This window comes from Xiphophorus couchianus, chromosome 1 (assembly GCF_001444195.1).
Source record: "Xiphophorus couchianus chromosome 1, X_couchianus-1.0, whole genome shotgun sequence".
Classification (NCBI taxonomy): domain Eukaryota; kingdom Metazoa; phylum Chordata; class Actinopteri; order Cyprinodontiformes; family Poeciliidae; genus Xiphophorus; species Xiphophorus couchianus.
The window spans coordinates 2573403-2598608 of NC_040228.1; the positions used below are offsets into that span (position 1 = coordinate 2573403).

General features: G+C 38.8%; 1 protein-coding gene across 2 annotated transcripts in view; it reads left to right on the top strand.

Annotated features, from left to right (window-relative positions):
- Window positions 1–25206, top strand: part of LOC114144895 (plexin-A1-like) — a 286607-nt gene that overhangs the window by 224265 nt on the left and 37136 nt on the right. For both annotated transcript variants that reach the window (XM_028018126.1, XM_028018134.1), the window contains exons 15-19: window positions 581–717; window positions 3701–3868; window positions 10499–10592; window positions 13703–13939; window positions 18175–18318. In XM_028018126.1, coding sequence (XP_027873927.1) covers window positions 581–717; window positions 3701–3868; window positions 10499–10592; window positions 13703–13939; window positions 18175–18318 — 780 coding nt within the window. The remainder of the gene's footprint in view (window positions 1–580; window positions 718–3700; window positions 3869–10498; window positions 10593–13702; window positions 13940–18174; window positions 18319–25206) is intronic.

Here is a 25206-nt window from a genome sequence, read left to right on the forward strand (position 1 = left end):
TGTATTAAGGGCACATTATAGTGGTTCAAAATGACTTCCATGTGTTTATGACATAAAATTAATTTAAACAAGTTCTGTATCCTGTTATAACCAAGGTTATTATCGTTAACAAAAACCAATGAAAGAACGAAAACTACAATGAAACAAAACATTTTTGTTACTTGGAATAAAAATAAAAATGACTTGAGAGAGAAACTGACTAAAACTGTATAGAGCATTTACAAAACTTACTCAAACTAACCAAATCATTCATTTGCCTTAAATTTTCATATATCCGGTTCTGTCTGAGACATGTATTCCAAGAAAAGACTCAAATTACAACTGAAACTAAGCTCTTAAAAAAAAAAAAAACTAACCCTAGGCTAAAATATAACTTAAAAACAATCTAAAGTCATAACTAATGAAAATGAAAACAATTCAAAAACTGCAAAACTTTGAAAACCTTGGTTATGATGAGATACAAAACATTGTTAAAGGGAGAATCTGCCTGAATGAAACAAATGTATTTCTTACTTTTGGCAGTGAAATACTTTCATACTGATCGGCCACGCATCAGTTTTCTGGTTTTCCTTTCATCCAGACTCCGTACTTCACTCGTATCCAGCCGTCTCAGGGACCCATTTCGGGCGGCACCCGGGTCACCATTGAGGGAAGCTATCTCAACGCAGGCAGCTCCGTTTCTGTCAGCATCGGACCACAACCCTGCCATTTTAAGAGGTCAGACACACGTTTGTCTTTCTTTTACTTAATGTTTTCTTTAATTGAAATTCATTAAAAAAAAAATATTATCCCTATATTATTTTAAAAATGAGCTAAAGTAATTTCCATCTGATTCACTAAAACTGAATGAACTGTAGATGATACAGAGAATATACCAAACACCATATTTGCGTAATGTTTCACCGTTTGAAGATTTGTCCATGTGTACCTCTAACATGTTATTATCATAAAAATGTTACAAAGACATTTAAGCATGTAATCAGTGTGTGAGGTTAGGCTCTATTTTGTTTCCTGCGTGTGTGTGAGACGACATTTTTTCGACTGAGTGTGTATGTGTGTGCTTGTTGCTCTCTCGACATACCGCATCTCTTTGTACAAACTCACACAAGCTTTCCCCTTAATCTTCTGGATGGAGGAAGAAGAGCAAAGAAAAAAAAAGAAATCCAAACTATAACCACAGTTGCTTGCATGTCAAATTCATGGATTAGCCTCCCGTAGCTAATCTCTATTGAAGCCAGCGTATGCTCGCTTTGATGTCACAGCAGCCACTTCTGTGCGGCAGCCTCCTCGCAGTAATCCCACAGACTCTACTTCACAACAACTGTTCCCTCACCTCAACTCTGTCTTTATCTGTCACACCCTAACCGTGGCACTGTGTTTGTGGCATCTTGTGAAGATTGCTGGGACAATTTTTTTTTTTTTTTTTCATCTTTTTCTTTCCCTCTCCGGCTTTTTTCTTCTGAATGGAGTTGCTATGGTTACAGACCGATGTTGAAGACTCTCCATCCTGTTTTTTGATTTCACACACACATTCGTCTTCCCTCTGCAGCCGCCATCGTGTACAGAGACGTGGTAATGTCTGCAACACTACATCAAAGTGCGCGTATACACTTTAAGGCATCCTTATAGATTACACACATACTGCTCCCGTGAAATTGTGACCCAGAAAAGCAGCCACTACTCAACTGTGCTAAATACATATTAGATCATGTAGCGTCTGAAGACTGTATTTAAGACTTCGAGTCAAAATATTATTTTGCCTATGGGACAAAAATGGATTGAGATGTACTTAAGATTGCATATAAACTAACTCTGTTAATGCCTTGGAAAGAGCAGAAAAATAACAGGTACAGGCATCAGTTAACAAAACTTTGACTTCTTTACATCTTTCCATTGGTGGCCTGAATATGTTAACAGAACCACAAACATCTGTTGTGTTCCTCTTGTCCAAGATCGAGTCACAGCCTGGTAAAAATGTTCTATATTTTGCTTCATGCCTGGACCCTAGGCTATTGGGAAGCCATTGCTTGTTGGAGGTGTGGACTTTGCTAATGTTATAAAAGATTGCATCTGATTTTACCCAATTCTAACATTTGGCCATGTTCTGTGTAATATGCTATCTATGCTACGAAGCTTACTGGAAGTTGAGTGGGCTGTTAACCCTGTAGGGAGTAGGGTCACGACATCTTTGCTGTAATAAAATGTCTGAAACATTACACTTTGTCCAACTTTAACGTGTATATCACCCCCAAATCAACTTGTTTTTTATTGCTCATAAATTGTCTAAATAAGTTGTTCAGGGTTCTATATTTACATTTCTGTATAATTATTGATATTTTTGTGTAAATTTGTTTAGTTGCATAGGAACTAAACAAATTTGCTTAAAACAGTATGGCTGTTGGTCAGTCAGCCTTGTGTTCGGGTAGAAAAGCATCTCATTCAGTCACATGACGTCGCTCTGTGGCGACTCTGGAGGTGGTTTAGTGAGCGTAGCACTGAAGGGAGATGACAGTCAACTGGAATTGTGTAGGAAGGCAATGAGCAGGGTACAGGGCAACAGGTCCAGGAGGACAACTCAGACATCACTCTCCTCAGGAACTATTTTCAGTTCATTTAGGGGGACTGGAATGTGTTTCCTCACTAAAAACAATATTTTCCATGAGACTTCCTCATCAGAAGCCTCAACCACCTCAATTGACAAAGGACAGTGGCTGATTTTCAGACCTCAATGATTACATTTTGAAAATCTCCTAAAATTAGAAAAATCTGGACCGATTTATTGGTCAGCTGATATATCAGTACACTCCTATTGCTGATGGATAGACCTGTCATGATAACAAATTGTGCTGGGCCATTAATGGTGTGCTTCCTGGCACACAAATAAAAAAAAAAATTTCAGCTCAAACAGGCTACACTGCTTTATGTATACTTTTATATTCAGTCATTTAAATGAGAAATGATCACACTGCAGAGAGAAATTAAGTAAACAAACTGGCATAAACGTCAAGGGAAAATTCAGACATCTGTGAGACAGATGTTAAAATCAAGATACGGACTAAGAAGGGTTTCTTAAAACACTTTAGTGGCTCCACAAACAGCATGATGTCCCCTAAGTTGTCCCTGCTGTCTTTAATGTATCTTGTCTGTCTTTGTCTCACACTTTGTTTAATCATTGCAAACCAGGAACCATCATATAGAAATGACAGCTCAACTTTTAAAAGTCTCAATACACATGATCACCGCTCTGACTGAGTTTTTCCTTTGGCGTCATGGTGATAAAGTACGGCAACTCCACTTGTCATAAAATTGAATGCTGATAATGAGCAGTTTGTGGAGGCATTGTTTTCGCCAAACACTAAATTTGTTTTACTCGATTCTTAACAATTGCCATCTAGTGTTCAAACAGGGTGACAACAAGTGAGTGATCATTTACGATTTCAAAAAGTGTTCTTTTTTCTGTTGGTAGAAGTTCTTATAGATATAATAATCTGCTTCTAAGCCATGACACAAATACGACAGAACAATTCAAACTATTATTTAGACGTACCACTACACCTTATTTGCATTTTTGAATAAATTATAACCCTTATTGGTTTCTTGGCTGTTTTGACATGAGTTTAGGGCAGCCCCTTGGATTCATCTTGAGTGCTGACAGTGTAAAATAACCTCTTCAATGGTTTGTTTTATCTTCCCGATTCAGGAGAAATGCACGAGAGATTGTGTGCATTACCCCAGCTGTACTTTCACCAAGCAGTTCATCGGTCCTGGTGGACATCGATGACGCCGAGCTCCGTAACCCAGAGGTCAGATTTAACTACACCGAAGACCCCACGGTTCTGAAAATCGAACCTGACTGGAGCATCGCCAGGTAAGCCACGATACTGCGACATCACGTCACTGAGCTCAACCACAAACTTTTAGTTAGTTCTTATAATGAGCCCATTCAGTTTGATAATAGATCAGCTTAAATGACAATTTTGAGAAGCGATAATTTGATTTGCTACAGTGATAAATCTTCCTTTGAGAATGAATTCCAGCACATAAATTGTGGAAAAATGCAGTGACATAAGTGTTGTCTTTTTACCTGGATTTCGGGTCCAGAAGGACCCCTGGAGGAGTTCAGGGTGAGGAAAGTTGTTGGCTGTTTTTATGCTGTGTGTGTGCACGTGTGTGTATGTGTCAGAAGAAGTTTGTTGAAAACATTTTGGGAGTTATCTGGGTCGGGTTAAGTGCTGCATGAGAACACTGGCAGCATGTTTAGATGGAGGTAAACCAATGGTGGCTTTGGAGATTTATTTTTTTTCTTTTTAAAAAAAAAAAAAAATGTTTTAAGGAAACAAGAACAAGAGCGGTTGTGGAAGCAATTAGTTCTTTGTTTATTACAAAATCCTTCAAAACCTTTTTTGATATTAATACCTCTTTGACAGCTCATTTCCTTCTCGCTACTTTTGGAAAAGTTGAAAATCTTTCATCCTCCCTATTGTTACTTATCAGCACATTCTAGCAGAGCTTGTTAGGGAAAAGTGTAGAAGCCTTCTCTATTAGCCCAGTAGATCTGGCCAAGGATCAGATGAGGCTCAGTTTTTTCCCTGACCGCCCACTGTGAGCCGGTGTGGGTTTGTTTGTGTGTGTCAGCTCAAAAACAAGGTTCTACTTCAAGATGCTCCGGAATGACGATTTCTATAAAAATAGCAGATTTGTATGGAAGTAGCCACCCAAAAACTTTACTACCGTTGATCATATTGCGCAAATTAGAATTACGAATTTTAATCTGCTTAATGGAAACACACCAATTTTCCAAAAACTCAAATTTTCCGATAAAAGGTTTTTGCCATAGAATGAGCTCTTTCATATTTAAGATATTAATTTACAAGGTATTATTTGTCTTATTTCCTTTAGGCATAAGCGAAATTATGGGAAAACAATTTCTATCTACGAAACGTATCGGCTCAAAGGTTGGCAAATAACGAGGAGAAAAATAGGGAGCGAGGGCAGAGATAAAAAGCAGAGGGAAAAAGGAGGAACTCTAACAGCATTAGAGCTTCACAGGCTATCTCTGGGAGTTTATTCTGATTGTCTTGTTGTCTGTTCCCTGAAGCATGTACCTAAGCTAAAGAGACTCACTTAGACAAAGAGGAGAGCAACTGGGACAGAGGGACTCTGCACAAATATCCATCAAGCTGAGGAGGAAAGAAGAAGGGCGGAAAGGATCTAGAGGACAGCTCGGCATTTAAGACATGCAGCCTGCCAGCTCCTCTGATGCATTTGTTGCAGTAAAGTAAACATCTAGTCTAAAAGTCTGTTCATCTAAATAAACCCTTGGCTTTCTTGTTAATTACTTTCCTTATGCACTGTTTTTTTCTTTTAGGTTTTCATGTTTTTTTTAAGTCAAGTTAAGATTATACTGATACATCACAGTGTTTCTGTAAGCTATGATACAATTATTTGGTTTATCCCTGAGAAAATTAAATAGACATAAAAGATAAATGTATGTATATTACGACACAATAATTATTCATGTTAATTATCAAGATACAGAAACTCTATTTTATTACTTTCCACAATTTGTAGATGTGTCTTTCAGGAAATGTTTGGCCCAGAGGTTCATTTGTGAAGTCAGACATTGACATTCATGGTAGAGGTCATCTATGAAGTTGAGGTCAGGACTCAGCAGAACAATCAGGTTCTTCAACACCAAACTCAATAATTTATGTCTTTTTGTACATTTTATGTAGTAGTGCACAGTCATGTTGGAACTGAAAGTGGACAAAACTCTTCCCAGAACAATGGAACTTGAAAATGTCCCTGATGTTGTGGAATGCTGAAGCAATAAGAGTGCCTGTCCTGGATTTCTTTTTTTGATCAATTATAATAATAGAACTGCAGCGGAAGGATTAGGTAGGGTTAAAGTATAACTTTACTTTTGGTTTTACATGACCTACCTCTTCAGCACTGTCATTGGTGCTGTTTGGACGTTTAAGTGGCTCCAAACTTTTTGTCACGTGGACCAAAAGTAGTTGCGGGTCAAAAAGAAAAAGAATTCCAGCAAATAAAGTTGTCCTATTTTATGTCTTGCAAGGAATGTTTTTTGGATTTAATTGAACAAATTTATTCTCAGAATAAGAACAGAATTTAGGTCATTTACTTGCTATGTGTAGCCAAGTTTAAACAATCAGATAGAAGCTGATTTGGGCGCATTATGCCTGCTTATCTGGATTAATATGGTTCTACTTGTTATGAAAATTTGGTTATAGAAAGACAAATACTTTGTGCTGTACTTGGCATTTTCCATTGTAAGAAAATTATGTGGGTAATAATTTTACCCTGACTACAAATAAAAAGCATCAATATGCATCAAGCCTCCTGTGCTGGACTGGTTCGATTTGCAGTGATTTTTAATTCCACTTGGGGGGCCGCACAAAATCAGTCCAAGGGCCACTAATGGGCCTCACTTTGAACACCTGTTTTCTTGTAGCCTTTTTCTAACTTACTTAGACTCACCCAACTCTACCTTATGTGAATGGAAACTTTTTTTGTTTCCCACTTTGAAAAGTACGGTAGTTGCGTTGACCTCTGTATCACTTAATTCACATTACCCCAATGAAGTAGTTGCATTTTTAATAGCAATTTCTTGACAGGTCAACAAACCAGGTATCAATAACTTTATCAATAACTTAAGCGTAGGATTTGTTACAATCCTTGACACAAAAATGACAAAATTGTGCTGTCCCAGAATTAACTGTGAACAACCCTCACAAAAAAAATCCACTCATTGGTAAAGACTGGCTGAAACCTAAAACCAACAAGAGTGTTGAAATTTCAGCAGTCATATGTTAAAAAAAACAGAGAATAAATGCTGTTCTCCTTGGCAAAGAATAATAGAGGGCATGCCAGCAGAGAAACACTCTGAGAAGCTTAAAAGAATAGTCAGGCTAGATTCTAATATCTAGATACAATGTGAGAGACAGTGTACCTACCTTTATCACTTACTCCTGTCAAACCCTTGCATTACTGTTTGCAGCTATTCTAAGCCTGGTTGGATTAGAGTGAGAGATGAATGTCTTGTGTAAGCCTGCCAGACTCCCAGTCCAAGATATTAAGAGCTTCTGTCTCTGCTTCCTCTCAAATCATTTCCTCTGCTGTTAGTGCCTCTGCACCAAGTCATTTGGGATAAGTGTCAGATTAATGCTGAGTAAGAAAAGAGACCTGCATATTGAAGAAGTCAGTGGTAATGCATGGGAAGGTGATGTACTCTTCAGTCCTTGTACTGTGGAAGGGTGACTAAGGTTTGCTTCTGTGGCTGGCATCGCTCCACCGCAGAATTGAAATGTCTGTTGCAATCGCCTTGATAATGACTCCTTCGGGGAGTTCTGGTATTCCCGTCATTTAGCAGCCATTCAGATAATCACTTGTAAAACACATAGAGCTATGTGTGCAGAATTTCATAATGAATTTGCTTGGGGGAGGAATATGTTTGATTGGCGTAACTTGGTCATTTAGAATTTTGATCAGGGCTGGTAGCTTTATTGGCATTGGTGGTAGCATTGCTGCTGATGTGCAGAGTCAGGAGGAGAGTTACCACGCCATGGAAAATACAAGGTTAAAACTATTTGGAGAGTATTAGGAGCAACAGTATCATGGCTGCCTTCACAGCAAAAAAGGTTTTCCAGATTTTATGCCATTCCGTCACATTTAAAAAGCCTTGGAGATCACAGTGAGTGTGACACAGTGGTCATCGAAAAGAACAACTGAAAAATGGTGTGTTTATGTGTGGGACTCACTGTTGGTTTTGTTGCCTTGCAGTAAAAGGTTCTGAGGGGTGCTAGGTGGCTCAGTTGGTAGAGTGTGCACCACGTTCAAAGGCTGTAATCCTCATCTTGGTTGTCCTGGGTTTTATTCTCAGTGTTGGGCCATTTGCTGCATGTCTTCCTCCTGTCTCTCCACACTACTCCCTGTCCCTCTACTCTTCAGTAAAGGCCAGTAGATCCAAAAAACAAAAAGAAAAAAAAAGACAGCCTGGGTTGGAGTCTTTGCTGGAATCTTTTTGCAGTTTGCATGTTCTTCTTGTAAGCATGCATGTTTCTCTCTGGGCACTCTGGCTTTCTTCCACCATTCAAAACCTTATATGTTAGATTAATTAAGGAGGTGTGAGTATGCTTAGACAGTTTGTTTGTCCTCTGTTGCCCTGTAATGGGGAGACAGTCAAGTTTTACTTTGCCTCTTACCCACTGACTGCTAAAGAAAGGCACCTGCAACCCTGGAAGAATACACAGGTTAGATGGGTAGATGGGTGTAAACATTTGCATCCCACATACTTGAAGCAGAGCTTCTGTTGTAAAAGTCTTTTTTGATGGAAGATATTATCACCGGTCACTCAATTTAGTAGACTTTACAAGTACCTGGTTGAACCCCAGTGTGTTACCAGAAGTACCCTAATTCCTAATACCATAGATTCAACAATCTGAAACATTCCCCAGATATTGACAAGAAACTATGACTCGCTTGCTTCTGGTTTAAGATCTGGTGACTTTGGAGGAGATTTAGGTAAAATGAACTCACCCTAAATTTTAAGAAACCAGTTTTTGATGGTTTGAGCTTTGTGACATGGTGGATTACCCTAACCAACAAATAAACTGAGGGAAAAAGACCTTATTTAAGAAGTGCCTATTGATGTGGATTGTTTTAGTTCCTGTTTTAGTAGGAACTAAACATCAGAGTACAGATACAGTATGGTCATGAAGGGGCGGTCATGAACAATACTCAGTTAAGCTGTGGTGTTAAAATAATGCTTAACTGAGGTTTAAGAGACCCAAAATGGGTCAAGAAACCCCCTACAATACCAATTATACCACCACTGCGAACAAGACCACCACCACTGTTCACCACCACTGTGAACAGGGTGGATCAGTGTGTTCCTGTTGCCTACTCCAAATTCTGGCCTTAACGTCTGAATGTTGGAGCAGAAGTAGAGATGCTACGAATTCAGAGATAGTTCTTTGGTTTTTTGATATGTTGCCTTTGTACCATCTTAAACCGGGGGAACTATTCCTGTACGAACTCGGCATTGTCGATGCTGGCACCTCACTGGACCATTTCATGTACAATCATTCCTGAGAGGCGATTGTACATAAAAACATCAGTAAATTAGTTGTTTCTAATGTATCTTAAATCACTTTTCAAAGTACTATAAATATTTATTATGATGCTCATTTTATGCTGAGATGCTCATATCTATTGAGTTGCTACCATGTTATAGGCTGATTCACTACAGTTAACCAATTGACAAGGTACACATAATGAAGTCAGAGTTGAGTGCAATCCCATCTTCCACTTTATTTCTCAAAGTTTGTTGACGACAATAGTCCTGAACTGCACCATTATCGCTTTAACGTTTTCAAAAGCCGTCCTTTGTTTATGATCTCTTCAAGATTTTATTTCAGGCTTTTATGTGATAGAGACCAAAGCTTATTTCCCAGGAGGGAGTGAGAAACCTGCAGAAAGACTCATGATAGGGAATCTTCTTAGCTATATTTCACTGTGGCACAAATAGCCCAGCAGCAGAGAAAAGTAGTGATCCTTCCGTAGAAAACTGACTCAGAGGCTAGAGCCAACACTGTAAAACAAAGACTGTGTCAAGAGGTTGAGACGTCTTTAAAGAACACATCATAAATCTAATTTAAGTTTAGTAAAAAGACTCCCTTTGAGTTGCCGAGTCTCCTGTGAGAAAGTCTTTACTTTTCCTATGAACCTTGTGATCTTGTCTCTGAGTCCATTAATCATTTTTGGATGCACCAACATTTCATCTGAGTGAATTGGAGCTATTTTTCAGTGAGAAAGTAAAAATCCTCACTAGTTTGACCCACACAAAGAATCTTTTAACAAATAAAACATTCGTTTAAAATTATCATGCACTTGTTGTCATCAAAGGAGAAACCCAGAACTGATGCTGTGTACAAGAGTCGACATCACACAGTCCTACAGCGTTCACCTTCTTCAAGAACATCTTCTTTCTCTACTGATCTCATTTTTCCTTAACTTTTCTCATATGCTAAGCACAATATCCTGAATATCGCAACCTACTTTGAGCCCAAACTTTATTTTTATCAGCAAAGAACGCACAGTCTTCTGTTTTTCTTTTATATTTATATGCTTAGGTACACAGTAAAGTTAGAAGGCCTTTAAAGCCACTTGGTAGTTTTATTTTTGCATGAAAACTCTTCTGTTGTTTAGAAAAATGTTTTTACTATACAAGTCAGAAACATAGATCTTTAGAAAACTGTTATTTAATTTTTGCCAAATAAATACACATACCACTGTTTGTGCTTAGAAACGGTATTTGTCACAATTTTATTATGGACTTTAACCATATTAATGAACAATTGGCAACAAAACAATCTCCTGTATCATGAAATGAAAGTAGTTATAGTTCAGCAGATGTTCCCTGTAACTGTAGGCCAAGGTTTCTTTGTCATTTTCTGCTGTTTTTCTCCTTCCACAGTGGTGGAACCCCACTGACAGTGAGTGGGACCAACTTAGCAACCATCCGAGAACCGAAGATCAGGGCCAAATACGGGCAGGCCGAGTCTTTTCATGTGAGTCCGGCATCAGCAACACAAATGTTTTTCAAAGCCGACCTTAAATGAACAAACTCATTATTTAGCTCATAACAAGCTCATAATTTAGTTACACAAGTGAATTAATGCAGTTACATATATATTACAAACCCACCAAAGTATGCTGCAATTGCATCATAGAATCCATTTTTCCAGATACGCGCTTATATAAAATAACCAAGACAAGTTTGAAAAACAGGCTGGAGCAAAAAAACCTCTTCAATGTCATGCTCTGCTTATGTCACGTCTTCTTTATTAACCAGCTGCAGACATGCACTGTAAAACTACCTCAGGCCATAAGGGTTTGAAAATGTCACTTTGCCACACAAGTGTATTGTACAACCCTGAGAGATGTGTGAAGGAGAATAAGAAGGTTTGTACACAGTGATGCACCAGGACCAAAGTAATGCATGAAAATGATGTGTTAGAAAATAAAAGCTTGACAGCAACTGTTGAGTCGAAACTTTGTTCATCCAGTGTTTTGCTCTGAAAGGCATATAGGGTATAATCGCTATCACTATGCAAACATAAATAAAAAATGCCAGTTCTTATTTAGGCTGTACACATAAAATAATAATAATAATAAAAAAATTAAGCAGCTTTTAAAAGTGTTGGCGACTTCCTAATGTGAAGAGGCAAGTTAATCTAGCAATAGCATGATCACCTCTGTTATTCTTTAATCTGAACCTCAACTCAGGTAAAAAAAAAATATTGAGTTTATTACAGGGTCTGTAATTAATTGTGTTTTAATTAATATAAATAAAATTATATATTGACAAAATAACCAGCATTTTAAATTCCAAAGCTCTAAGTTATTGAATACATAGACATACAAGTTCAACAACAAAGATATTGATTGATGCAAAGTGCTTTTATATTTATTCAGCATTCAAATGTTTTAAAACCTCTAATCATTCATGGGAATTCTTTGAGTTTCTGTTTAGAAATGTAGACTATGAACGCTGAGGACGAGGACGTCTATGCTGCTGCTACATGCTTAGCATTTTGATGCTATTTTAGTGTTGAGTAGCTCTGGTGATATGCTAACTTCTTTTAGCACAACTTGAACACAACAATACTCTTTTCCAGCATCCCATCAGATTGCTTTTTAAGCAAAAATTAACTCCCAGTGGGTTGAGAGAAGCTGCTATTTCACTTTGCATTAGATTCAACCAGAAACAGGTGAATACAAAGGTTCCGGTCAGAAGCTATATATGTCAAAAAAAAAAAAAAAAATGCAATTAAATGCGTTAACATTTTTATTGTGCTAAAATCGATGTAATGAATTAATCAATGTGTTGAAGTTCTGTCCTACTAAAAATAAGTACTTTTAAGATGCAAGCCCCTCCTTCTGCACAAATGAAAATACAGGAAATCTTCTAAATTCTTGGGGCAGGTCAAACTGTAGTTCAGTTCCGCACAGAACATGTAAATGGGCTGCATTTCTATTAAACATAGAATTGCACAAATTGAAATGACAGAAATAACTTTGCTTAATGGAAACACTGCAATTTCGAAAACACTCATGTTTTTTGATCAAAGTTTTTGCGCTGAGATGAGACGGTTTTTCAGCTATATCAAAATAGATGCATTTCACAAAACTGCAATGGAAACTGATTTTTTCACATCACACGAGTCAAGCGAGCAACAGCCGGATGTTACTACTGGTGAAAACCACAAAGAAGTTGACAGAAAATGGTAGAAGGATAATGATTTGTATATCTGTTCATTTGTCAACTATAATTTGGAACTGCTTAAATCTGTCACTGCCATGATTTTTAATAACTTTTTGCATCAACTAGCTTGTTCATGTGTGATTTCATTTCCATTGCGATTGCGAAAATGTGTTTGTTTTATTACATAAGCAGAATAGAGACAAAGATTTGTGGGGGCTGCCCATTGCACACGCATGGGAGGAATAAATGTTTTCAAAACCCAATTGATTGATAAGTATATGTTTATCTGGTGCCTGCAACATCTCTCCATCCCACCCTCCACCTGTTCTGGTGCCGCCCTGGGCAACTGCCCATCAGGGCCATCACTGTTGCAAACCAAGGAGAATTTATGTAAAACATGAGAGTGGAAGAAAACAACTCAAAGCCTCTTAAATCCCAATGCAACAAAGAAAAGTTTCACATCTTAATGTTAGCAAAATGTGAAAAAGTTCAAGGAGTGTGAACACTTTTAAAAAGCACTATAGAGATAATCTATAGAGGACCTTCACAGAAACTTTGATGATTGTGGCTAATAGTCGTCAAGGCTGAGAAATGAACTTTTAACAACTCTGAAGCACTTCAACCTGCAGCTGAAGATGGGACTTATTGATGCAGACAGCCTCCACAATGCTTCCCACACAGCCTTTCTGTTAAAGTGCTACTTTGCACTTAAAGGACAATGCTGATGATATTCAATGTTAAACGTCATTTACAACTAACTAATCACGCTTACATTTCTCAGCATCTGTCAAACAGCTGCGGCCCTTTTCGCTACGTTCCATGACGATATAACGATTAGCTGACAAAACCTTTCTGCTCTTTCATATTACTATGGCATCACTTCGGCTTCGGCTGTTCTAATCAGGGCCACATAGAACAGCTTCTTCAGTGTAAGCACAAAAAAAAACAAACACAATGTAAGTGTTTGGTGAAATTTGTCAACAACACACAAGCAACAAGAGCCACAGGCCTCAAAGCTGAATTGTATATTGACGTGAGGCTGGTCGTGACATCTTGTATTCATGTATTCTCCAAAGCAATGATGTAAATACTCCCAGGTACAAGCAAGGGAGCAGAGCTCATTGTCCGTTATTAACAGTTGATCATAAATTTGCAACCAATTTCCATTTCCAATGGGTCCAACAGCGCCGTAGTTTCACAGGGCATTGCCTTACAAAAAGGATTGGTTATTATACCCAACAGATTCATTTTAGCAGAAAATTACAGCCTGCATGTTGATTCCAAGTATTTTTTTAAAGAGGCCAGGCCTGCTTGCTTTTTATTGGTTGTTGGAGCATTTTAAAAATAGACTAAGATTGAATATTTACAACCACAACCAGTTTCAGTTTCCAATTGAATCTTATTTTTGCTCAGAACTGCACCGTGTACAACAACTCTGTGATGGTGTGCCTCGCTCCGTCGGTGGCGGATTCCGAGCTAGGCTTTTCCGACACCGGCACCGGCCCGGACGAGATCGGCTTCTACATGGACAACGTGAACTCTCTGGTGGTTGTCAACGAGACGTTCAGCTACTACCCCGACCCCATCTTTGAGCCACTGAGTCCATCCGGCGTGCTGGAGCTCAAGCCCACATCACCACTAATACTGAAGGTCAGAAATGCACCAAAAATCACTTCCATGGATCTTTATTACCAGATACTTGACATTTTATCCATAGATTTCACATTGACCTGTCAAGATAAAAGGTTTTTCCAAATATATTTGAACAATACAGTTCAAACTCATAAAATAATTTTATTAATCCCAAAGAGTAATGAAATGTTGTTATAACTCGTATGATATAAATTTCTTCAAAGGTTTTTGTAGATGTTGATGACTGTTGGCAGGAAGAATCTCCTGCAACAGTCTGTGTTACAATGGTTCAGAAGAAGCCTCTGACTGAAAACTCTCTGTTGTTCCATAACCTTGTCATGAAAGGAGACAACAGTGTCACAGAAGAATTTATATCTTACATATAAATATTGTCATTTCTAGATTTATTTTATTATTATCTTTTACCTGCACCAGTAACTCTTGTATATATGTGTGCGTATGTAGATTTTAAATTTTTTTCTGTGTACTCTGGTAGCCAAGCAACAACATTTCGTTTCCAATTTCACTGTCGTGTTTTTGTCTAATGACAACACAGTAAGTCTAAGTAATTTTTCAAAGCAGTTCTGAAGATGAAGTCATTCACTGGGACTTTTCTTGTGTCAATCCAAGAACAGCATTCATTTTTCTTGGAGATGATTGGTTGTCTCTCCAAGACTGGAAATATGGAAGAACTTCCATGTTAGCTTCTACAGGAGAGCCAAGACAGTTTCCACTAGGCCAATTAATGGGCCTTTAAGGGTCTATTAAGGGGACAGTATCATATAAAATCAGCTTTTTTGAGCTTCACATCATGTTATAATGTTATTCCCTTCTCAAAAACATGAAAGGAGTGTTGTTTTGATTCTTCCATCCATTCCAGATCGACAGTATTTCCTTGACTAAAACTTGTTTTTTGCTGTTTTTGCTTTTAGTAGGATTCTGATACATAAAAAACCCGTCTCTTTATACGGCTGCTGTCGATGGATGTTTTTCAAAACATATTTTTTCTTTTAAAAATCACACATATATTGAACATTTTCCGTAATACGAACTGCGAAACTGACTTAGACTAATAAACAAAAACACACACTCATGTTTTTTTCTTTCTGTACAAGATGGAGGGGAAAAAAAGCTCTTAAGTGTGTTTACAAGGTCCCTTAGGGGAGAGAAAAGAAAAAGTCTTTTTAATTCATAAGTGGAAGCTGAAAGAAAATGCCCACACCTTCCAAGGCCAGCTTGTGTCCTTCAGCCACTTCCCTGAATACAGTTCACCTCTGCAGCCTGCAGGCCTCTTAAACAGCAGCCTTTTCAATTTGTGTAATTAATTTGTAGTGCTACAAGGGCAGCGTGGAAGCACGCAGGTCTGCGTTCTGGGAGATTTGGATTATATTGGTTTTCAGTTTCATTAACAAGAAATGAACATGAGTAAGAAAAATGAATTGGTCATTTTTGAGCAGCGTGTGGGTCTGTGTATTATCTCTCTGAGTTCGCCTGAAACGTTGGGCCAAGGCCGGATTAAAGCAGATAGATGGATGTGTTGGAGGATTTATGTACAGTAATTCTGTTCCTCAAACTTTTCTACTTTCTGGTAAAGTTACACACGTTTTGGTATTTTATTAGACTGACCAACATACTAAATATATTAAAGGTAAAAGCTGCAAAACATTTTGCTGCACCAGGTTTCTATGTCTGGAGATTGGCGTTTTCAACCTCTGACTCTTGCCACAGATGTTTACCTGGATTCAGTTTGAGACTTTGACTGAGCCATTTTAATGTATAAATAAACCTGAGCAATTCTGTTCTTTCTCTGGACAAAATGTACACAGAAATTAGTTTTTGTAACAGTTTGGAACAGTTTAATATAATGTACTCATAATTACTTCAAAGTTAATGAGTAGCCAAATACCCTCTCTAAATACCTACATAAGGGGCAGAGGAGGCCCAGTGTCCCCTTCTGCCCCTGCAGTACAGCTTTATCTCCCCCCAAATTTTATGTCTTTAAAATTGTGCTGATAAAACTAATCACATCCAGAAGCCTTCAAATTAAATAGTAATTCACCAACAACATATAATTGCAAATATTGTCTTAGGTCCATGAGAAACTTAGTCATAGTCCTGCATCAAACACCCTTTGGCTCCCACTCTGCAGCCACACACACTACAGATGGTAAGATTAACCAGAAGTTGAACTTCAGTCTAGTGATACTTCATCATGTTATTATTCAAGTAAAAGTAAAACTACTCTTAAATGTATATATTTTTCTAATATTTTACTCCAGTAACCCACCTCTACAGACAACATGTGAATCCCATGATGGCATAGAGTAAGTAAAAAAGTAGAGTTGTTAAAAAATGCATCTGTGTGCAGAATGAAGGGAGATCTTCATTTACAGAACAAGTTATTTAGAAGTAGCTTTGTCTGTTATCTTACTCTTGGCAGCCATTCAAAACATTTCTCAACAAAACCATGATGACACAGAAACTTCACAAAACATGGCCAACTCAGACCTAATGCCTGAAGTCCCATGAATACAATGTACAGCAGAAAAAGCACTGAGAATGAAGTTCTGGGATGTTCAGTTTGTGCACTTTCAAAGAGGTAAAGAAGGTAAACAGTTTTTTTATTTTGACAGATGAGATGAAGGACATTTATACTTATCTTTTCTTAGAATATATACTGACAGTAAATAGTTTTTAAGTGTTTTTGTTTGACTATATTTATATTCTGGAGATTTCACATACTGCCACTATTTTGCCCCTTCATGTAAACTGTTCTAGATCACCCAAATAACTGACAAAAACTACAAGTGAGTACATGAATAATTTAACTTCTAGAGCACCAAAAACGTCTGTACACAGACATTTATTACAGTATAGAACAATTTAAAACGTATTTATTTTTGAAGCCATTTCACAGTCGTCCAGAGCGCCGCATTTGTGTTGAATTCCCCTCTTTAATGCATTTATCTCCTCGATAGATAAAGAATTATAAAGATAAAACAGGATAGATAAAGAGTGTGTTACACAGCTTATTTCCATGAAGAGACTGAAAGCAGTGTAACCGTTGTAATTTATTTCTTAAAAGATCATTTATTTGCAAAGAGCTACCCGGTAATTGCCAAATCTCCTGGTTGGCTTGTTGGAGGAACTGCTTACCCAGTGGAAGCGCTGATGAGATGGACAGAAATGCAATTTGGAGAGATGGGATGTGGCAGTAGTTGGTGAGGAGAGGGGGGTGGGGGTCACACTTCGCCTGCCATGCAATTAATTTCTCATTTTTAGTTTAGTTTTTTTTTTTTTTTGAGGGTTCGGGGAGCGAACATATCCATTTGATTCTATTGTTTCTTGAGCGTTTCCTGTGTCCCCATGTGTGTTTTGGAGAGTTTGTGTGTGGCAACAGCTCAGTGTGTGGCAATAACTCAGTGGCATGTGTGTTTTTGAAGATGCGTGCAGGGTGGTTGTGTGTGTGATTGTGAGATGGAATGGGATGCATGTTTACAGGGTTGCGGAGCAGGGCTGGGTGGCAGCAGCCTGCAGAGACGATGGGATTGGAAAAAGGAGTCTGCCTCTGCGTCCCACTGCTAAGTCAGCGGGAGACATGGCAGCTATCTCCTCGCTCTCCGTCTCCATCTAACTCACTAACTCCGATTCCATGCTCACTACCTTTCTTCTTTACTCAGAGCAAAGCCTGTTCCTCTCCCGTTCATCTTTTTTTCTCTAGCCTATCCAATCATCTGCTCCTCCTGATGATTCCTTCCAACATTTCCAAATGGTTTTCTTCTCTTTGCACTCATCTCTCCCTCTTACTGATTTTGTTTTTCTGCTTTTGGCTTGACAAAACTAACTGTAAATCCTCCATTGCTGTCAAAGTTTGGATAAAGTCACATTTAAGTTTTTTGGAAAATATGTGTTTGAATGAGGCATTTTAGCTCTAAAACAAAACGCTTTTTAAGGTTTTTTTTTAATTTCCATGCCTTTTTTTATACACTCCATCAATCAGGAAATTCATTTTCATTTCAAGCCACAAAATGTCTTCATAGAGGTCTTATTGTTCACCAGAAACTAGGCTTACAGGTGAACGTGAGTTCAAAAAGAACTACAGGTTCAAACCGAGTATTTTCTCTCAGTTTGTAGCTCAGTAAAAGACTTAATAACCTTAAATATGTTCGCCTTTCACAAATGTCCCAGTTAAAGTACGGCTTTGACAAACGGGCTGCGTTCTGCTCCTGACTCTCTCCCTCCTGTGTGTTTAGGGTCGTAACCTGATCCCAGCGGCGCCGGGTAACAGCCGCCTGAACTACACGGTGCTGATTGGAGAGACTCCCTGCGTCCTGACCCTGTCTGAGAGCCAGCTGCTGTGCGAATGGCCCAACCTCACCGGACAACACAAAGTCACGGTCAGTTCACAACTCTCTGTCACCATCAAAAACACTCTTTTTGACTGTTTTTTTTTTTTTTTTTCACTTTTCTGTCCCAAACTGTCTAAGTGTTAGTGCATACTAACGTTTAGTATGCACTAAAGCATCAGTATGCTTAACTTTGTTAGCATAAACAAAACTGCAAGAACCACAAATACTTGCAGTTGTGGTTCTTGCAGGGATGATGCCCTGAACAAGCCCCGCCTTCTGCCACACTCAAACAATTAAAATGCTACAGTTATCTGTTTTTGTGTTATTTTTTGTAGCAGAATGCAGGTACTCAACAGCAACTACATAAAACCTGCTCCACTACCATGCATACAAACTAATAACTGACAGATAAAATATACTTTATTTTCTACTTCTGGGTTGTCTCCGCCCTTTCTGATGCCGCCCTGGACAACTGCCCAGATAGCCTATATCATAACCGACGCTGCACTCACCTTTTCAATAAATGTTTTAATGTCTCAAACCAAACATGTCTGAACATTCTCAATTTTCCAGGTTTTTATGTGCAGGAAAGTTTAAAGGAAGTCATTCTGTTTCAAACATTCATTTAGAAATGTCTCTCTCCATTCATTTCTATGGAATTCAGCACAAAAGAAATTTGAAATGTTCACCTTTTGCTGCTGTCTGCTGTCGTGGAAAACTCTTTCTTATGTCTCATCGTCTCTTACTGCCTGTGTGTCAAGTCCATAATGTGCTACTGGGGAAGAGGTAACCCTCCACAGGAAAGAGGCATTTAAGTCAAAATAATAGTTCAATTAATCTCCATTTATGTAATATTGACGCTTTAAAACTTTCAGATTTATCACATGTGTTAATACATTAATGTTGACAGCACTTCTAAATATTCTTTGCAACTCATAAAATGCTCAATATCCTCAACTTTCCACACATTATTTTCAGTTAAATGAACCTCCATTACCATTTAAGCTGATCATTTACCCTCTTTACTTCAAATTATTCCACTTCCTGATGAATCTGGAAACGTTCCGCTCAGGCTCACCTCACCATGTTTTGTCGTTGAGGTATATAAATAATCCCATGTGTCTTTTTGAAACAATTCCTTCTGACAGATTCAGGATATGCTCTGCTGCGCCCACGCTGCGAGGCTGCTGTTAAATATGCTGCGCTTAATTAACACATTGATCCTCATTGGCTTCCAGGCAACCTGTTGCTGAAAATAAGTTCACTTTAGTCACAGGAGATAGAAACTTGATAAATGCTTCTTTTTTTTTTCTTTGAACAACATTTAAAGCTCAGGATCTGCAGGACGTTTAGTACTGAGTTTGATCAGTTAAGTGGATAAGGAACTCAATTAACTGTTCTTGTAATAATCTCCACTCTGAACCTGTGGAGACATGTTCAGAGCCATGTTTCTTTTTTTATCCACTGGGGCATCTTGTCTTCAACAGCAGTGCAGCCATCAGCAGTTCTCCGCTGCGGATGCTGCTGGTTTTTACAATGAAGGCTTCCTTAATGCCCTTTTTCTCTGCTTTTTTTATGAGCTTCATTTAAGTATGATGATGGAGACATTTACTTATACACGGAATATAATGTGACTAACCTTCAGTAAATCTCCAGCCACGCACTTCTCCACCCACCCTCCACTCTAATAAGACTGTCACCCACTTCTCATCTGGACCAGCACTTAAAGTGATAGTTCACATTTTCTGACAGAGCTTTTATTGAAAGTGATGTAAACAATGGGTTGTACCTAAAGACAGAGTTCTATGTGCTATTCCAAGCAAACCTGTTAATTTTCTTTAAGTTCCTTCCTCTCATTTTGTCACCACAAACTTCAATGGTTTTTACCTGATAGACCAATAAAAAGTAGACCAGATAAACGTACAGATCAGTGTTCAGGTTTTGCAATAGATTGTTGATTATCTTTCTGTTTGGACTCTGCAGTTTTAGCACATGAACAGATTGTGACCTAAATTATTCTGAGGTGCAGCTTACTGTGGGACATTTGCCCGATTTAATCGAACTGTAGTTTGTTTGTGTTGAAAGATCGGTTAATTTCACATTCTGATGTGGATAAAAACTCTGGTCCACCTAAAAACCTAGGTCTCAGGTCAGTTGAAGTGAACTCCAGTGTGGTTCGAATGCATATGTGACCAGAGACCTGGTTCAAAAGCAGGAAGTGGGCTACAGCGCAGGGTATTCTGGTTAAATACAGCCAAGACAAACATGCATGTCTTGTGATAGAGATAGAAATGGTCTGTGGTCTTTTACCAACGACAAAAGTGAAATCCTTTAACCGCTAAAATGTGGCAGCACTCCATTTGTTTACATTTCATGAAGAAGGAAGTTGTACTCAGTGTCTTCAGAGGTTTTTGGATTGTTTCACTCAGTGGTTCTTGGTGTAGCACCCCCACAGCTGAGGGTGGTGAACAGTTTTTTTTAAAGGTTTAGTTTGTGCAGTTTGAAGACGAACCGTACAAGTTCATAATGTAATAAATTTTGCAATTTTAGTTCCCAATTGAACCGAGTCTACTGGACTCTCATATCTGCAAATATCCTTAGACGTGTGTCAGTGCCATTCTAAGTAAATATATGTACTGTCATTTATAATTGTGTGAATTACGGGGAATCTGTGACTAAAACTTAAACTATTTGTTGTTTTTCAATAGTTATTGTTTGTAAAAATCATTCAGTCCCAAAATAAGAGTTCAGATGAATCAATAAAAGGTATTCATACCTACTTGTAAGTGTTTGCAACTGTATGAAGTGGCATTTTGACATTCCCTTAATGTCTGAAATTTACAATGTCATGGAAATAGCCTTGTGGAAATGTCAGGCTTAAAAGAACTGTTCAGCTTTACTTGTCTCAAGCTGTCTGCAGTACTGCGACTAAACTCCCTGATTCACTCTGACTGAAGCAGACCTTGGAAATCACCGAGTTCCCCTTAGGAGCGTCTGCGCCACTGAAGGTCAAACCTCATCCTGGCGACATGGCGCTCAGCGTGAATACATTTGGATTCCTCTTTTTAAATATCCCAAAAGTGCACTCAGTCAGCTCCATCCACAGCTTTTAAACTTATTACCAGTGTCCTCTCACAGTCATCTCACTATATCTTTATGACATTTACTCCATGCTAGCTACAGTCAATAAACCTAGAAAGCTACTGACAGCGCATCCGTGTAATTCAATATGATAGCTCTCAATGGAACCAGCCAGCTCCAAGGTGGATCTCTCAAAGTTTTTCACTCCCTCCCCCCCACTTTCCTGTTTTTTGAACGAAATGTCATGTTAAATATCGGAGTGATGCGATATGTCGGAGGGGGTGGTGGAGTTCTTTCGTGTGACAATAGCCGTGGAAAAAAATAGAGCTGTCTGTTCCTATTTGCTCTTCTGTGTGTGTGGGGGTGTGTGTGTGAGTGCAACTACATACCCTGTGTTTGTGGCTTGCCTTTGGTGCGTGTGTGTGTGTGTGTGTGTGTGTGTGTGTGTGTGTGTGTGTGTGTGTGTGTGAGCATTCCGGTCTTTGTGGTGTATGTTGTGCAGGACACAGCTGTAGCAAAACATTATTCCCTGTACACAATGACCTACATACAGGGGACCCCAATGGGCGTCAATACATACTGGCCCCAGGTTTGTGTTGTTGTGTGTGTGTGTGTGCCCGTGTGTCAGTGCACTGTAAGAAATGTTGCATGTGTATCAGCGTGTCTTTGTGCATGCCCTCAGATGTTCAGCTGTGTGTTGGCAGCTGTGTGCCTCCCTTGAGTTTTTGAAGAAACTTGTTTGTTGTTTTGGCCTTCAGCTTTTTAAGTTCCTCTGCCAGTCCTTCAGTCTGTCAGTCGAATAAAAATAGACAAGCTACGAAAATATATCAACGCCTCCATGTTACTTAACCTCTTCTGAATTCATGTCATTTGATGTGTCACCTAATTGGTTTCCTCAACCATACCAGTGCCCCCATTTCAGGTTCTTACCTTACACTCTTATCGTTAGGGGAAAGGTGATGATCCTACCCTCAATCCAACCTTTTTCCTATCGACGAATGCATAGTATATTTGTCCTACAAGGTCACCTCTACAATAATGTAATCTAAGAAGCAATTTAAAAGGGAACTGCATGACCTTTGACTTGTCATGAAAGTCTGCAGCTGATTTAGGCTGCAAGAAGGGAAACAAGACTTTCCGCAGATAACTGGAAGGCTGAATAGATTTTTATATCCTATAGATCAGTGGTTCTCAGTCTTGGTAACTCTGAACCAACTGTCCAGCATGTTTTAGGTGTTTCTCTGGTGCCACACGCCCGACTTAATGATTAACAGGGTTCTGCAGCACTTGGTGACATTTTGAGAAGGTAATATAATCATTTTTAATCATCAGGTGTTTTGTACTCGATAAACTTCTAAAACATTGGTTTGAGGGCCGGGATTATGAACCAGTTTATCACAGCTTTAGACTTACATTCTCTAACTGTACACCCTCTACACGCCGCCATCAGCAGCCAGAGGAGCCGGTTCAGTGACAGACTGCTGCTTCCCAAGTGCCGGACCAATAGATTTAAGAACTTTTTTGTCCCCCATGCCTTCAGACTGTACAATACCTCATTGGGGGGGGGAGGTGACACAGGACAGAGGGTAGAAGGAGTAAGTGACCCCTTGTATTTTTCTCCATACTTATCAGGTCAAATCACATAGTGCAATACGATATCACTGGTCAATCTATCCGCCAAATTCTTATTTTTTTTTTTGTGTTGTATTTATATTTATTTATATTCTTATATTCTATATTTTTATTCCTTGTTTCTTGCATAATTTAAGGTTTTTCTTGCATAATTTAAGGTTTTGGTTACTCACATTTAGTGTGTACCTTAGTATTTAATTTGTATTTTTGTATTCTTTTGTACTTTTGCTTACTGTGTGTTATTTTTGTTTTTTCCCTGGGAGCTGCTGGTAACTTCAATTTCCTAAGGGAGTCTTCCCAAGGGATCAATAAAGTACAAGTCTAAGTCTAAGGTAGTAGAAACGTACCACAAAAACTTGACCATCCATGGCTTTGGCATGGTTTTACAAAAGAAGTTACATCAGGAGCTGCAGCAGTGAGTAGCCTGGGAAAGGACAAGACTACTCTACAAAGCATCGTCCCAGAGGTTCAGGTTGAAGCGCTTAATCACAATCCAACTGTTTTCTTGTAGAACTCGTTTGGCCCTGATTTGTAGAGGACAGAGTTCTGCCCCAAGTGGAGGGGTTTAAGTGTTTTACTGTCTTTTTCCCTTATTGTTTATCAATGAGGGAAAATGGAGTGGTATTGATAGGTGGATTGATGCATTACCCGCAATGATGCAAGTGCTGTGATTTACTGGTCGATTTACATTCCCACCCTCATCTATTGTCACCTGTTCTGGGTAGTTAAGAAAAGAACAAGTGTCACCCTCATGTCATCTGGGCTGTCCCTAGGAAAAAGGGTGGCTTGTACTTCTGGCTAGGATGGCTTCTGGACGCTCCCCTGTTGAGGTGTTTCAGGTACGTCCCACCAGAAGGAAACCCAGTGGAAGATCCAGAACATGCTGGACTGTTTCTCAACTGACCTGGGAATGCCTTGGGATTCCCCCAGGAGAGCTGGTCTCTGGAGAGGAATGTACAGGCTGGTTACACAGATTGGTTACCAGATCCCGGATTAGCCTAAAGATAATGGATAAATGGAATGGATGGTGGTGAAAAATGTACAACCAATTTGACGTTTTTCCAAAGTTGCTCACTTTGTAGAACACAGAAGGCAAATTTCAGACTTTCTGAGCCTTAATGGGAACTCAGTCTGTTAGTTTCTCTCAGGACATAATTCCTATCAACACAGACTATTAGTTGCCTAGTCCTAAAAGGCCATTCTAATTGCCTTTGCTACTGCAAATTTAATTTGTAGCTATTGATTATATTGATATTGATGTAACAGCTTCTTACTTTCTGTCTTTTATATTCAGACTCTGTTAATGTCAACATGAAAGTGCTCTTACAAGAACTTCAAAGCTTATAATCACACTTCATTTGAATCGGTTATCAACCCCCTTGGGGGATATCTTGATTTGATGGATTCCAGTGACACACCATGCATATATAAATGTAGTTAGTCAGAGAAAAAAAACATCAGATGTGTTTGACTTTCCATAATTACCACGACTCCTTGGGGAGAGATTTAAATGCTGGTGATTACTTTGTTTGATTACTTATGCTGTGTGTGAATATATGCGTAGTCTATATGTGTGTGTGTATGCCCTGAATGGGTAATCTTTTATGACGTTATTATGACATTAATGTCTGTTTCGTCCTGTACCACACTGCTTTATCCTTGTCCATATGCCCATCATTCACATTCTGACCTAAATCAGTTAAAGTTGACAGTGATGGACGAGAACATTAACAAGAAAACATCTAACCCAAATACAGAGCCGTCACAGACAGCTACCTAGGAGAGTACTGGGCAAGTTTTGAAATCTTCATTATCAAAGCCGTCTGAAGTTGCTCCTCTGCCCCCCCGGAGGCAGGAATCGAAAAGCTTTCCTACAAGAAATGTTCACAACGATGGAGGTGATGTAAGCCTTCGCAGCGCAAGCCTGTCAGAGATATCTGTTTAGTGTGACTACACAACATATAAAAATTTAATGACCTTTGCTTTAGAGATCGGCTCGGCCAGTTTCTCTTTCATCAGATCAACAACTTTTGATCCTTTCAGACAACTTTGTCTGATCTCAAACAGGTGCTGTTGCAGAAATGAACCGTGATTTTTTCTCTCTCATCCTCTCTCTCTTGCTCTCCATGGATGGCGCTAGTAGAAAATCAAAGTGGGTGGTGGAACATGTCTGCACAGAGATATCCTAGCCCTTAATGACTGTAGTTGAGCTGCCTTTGAGCA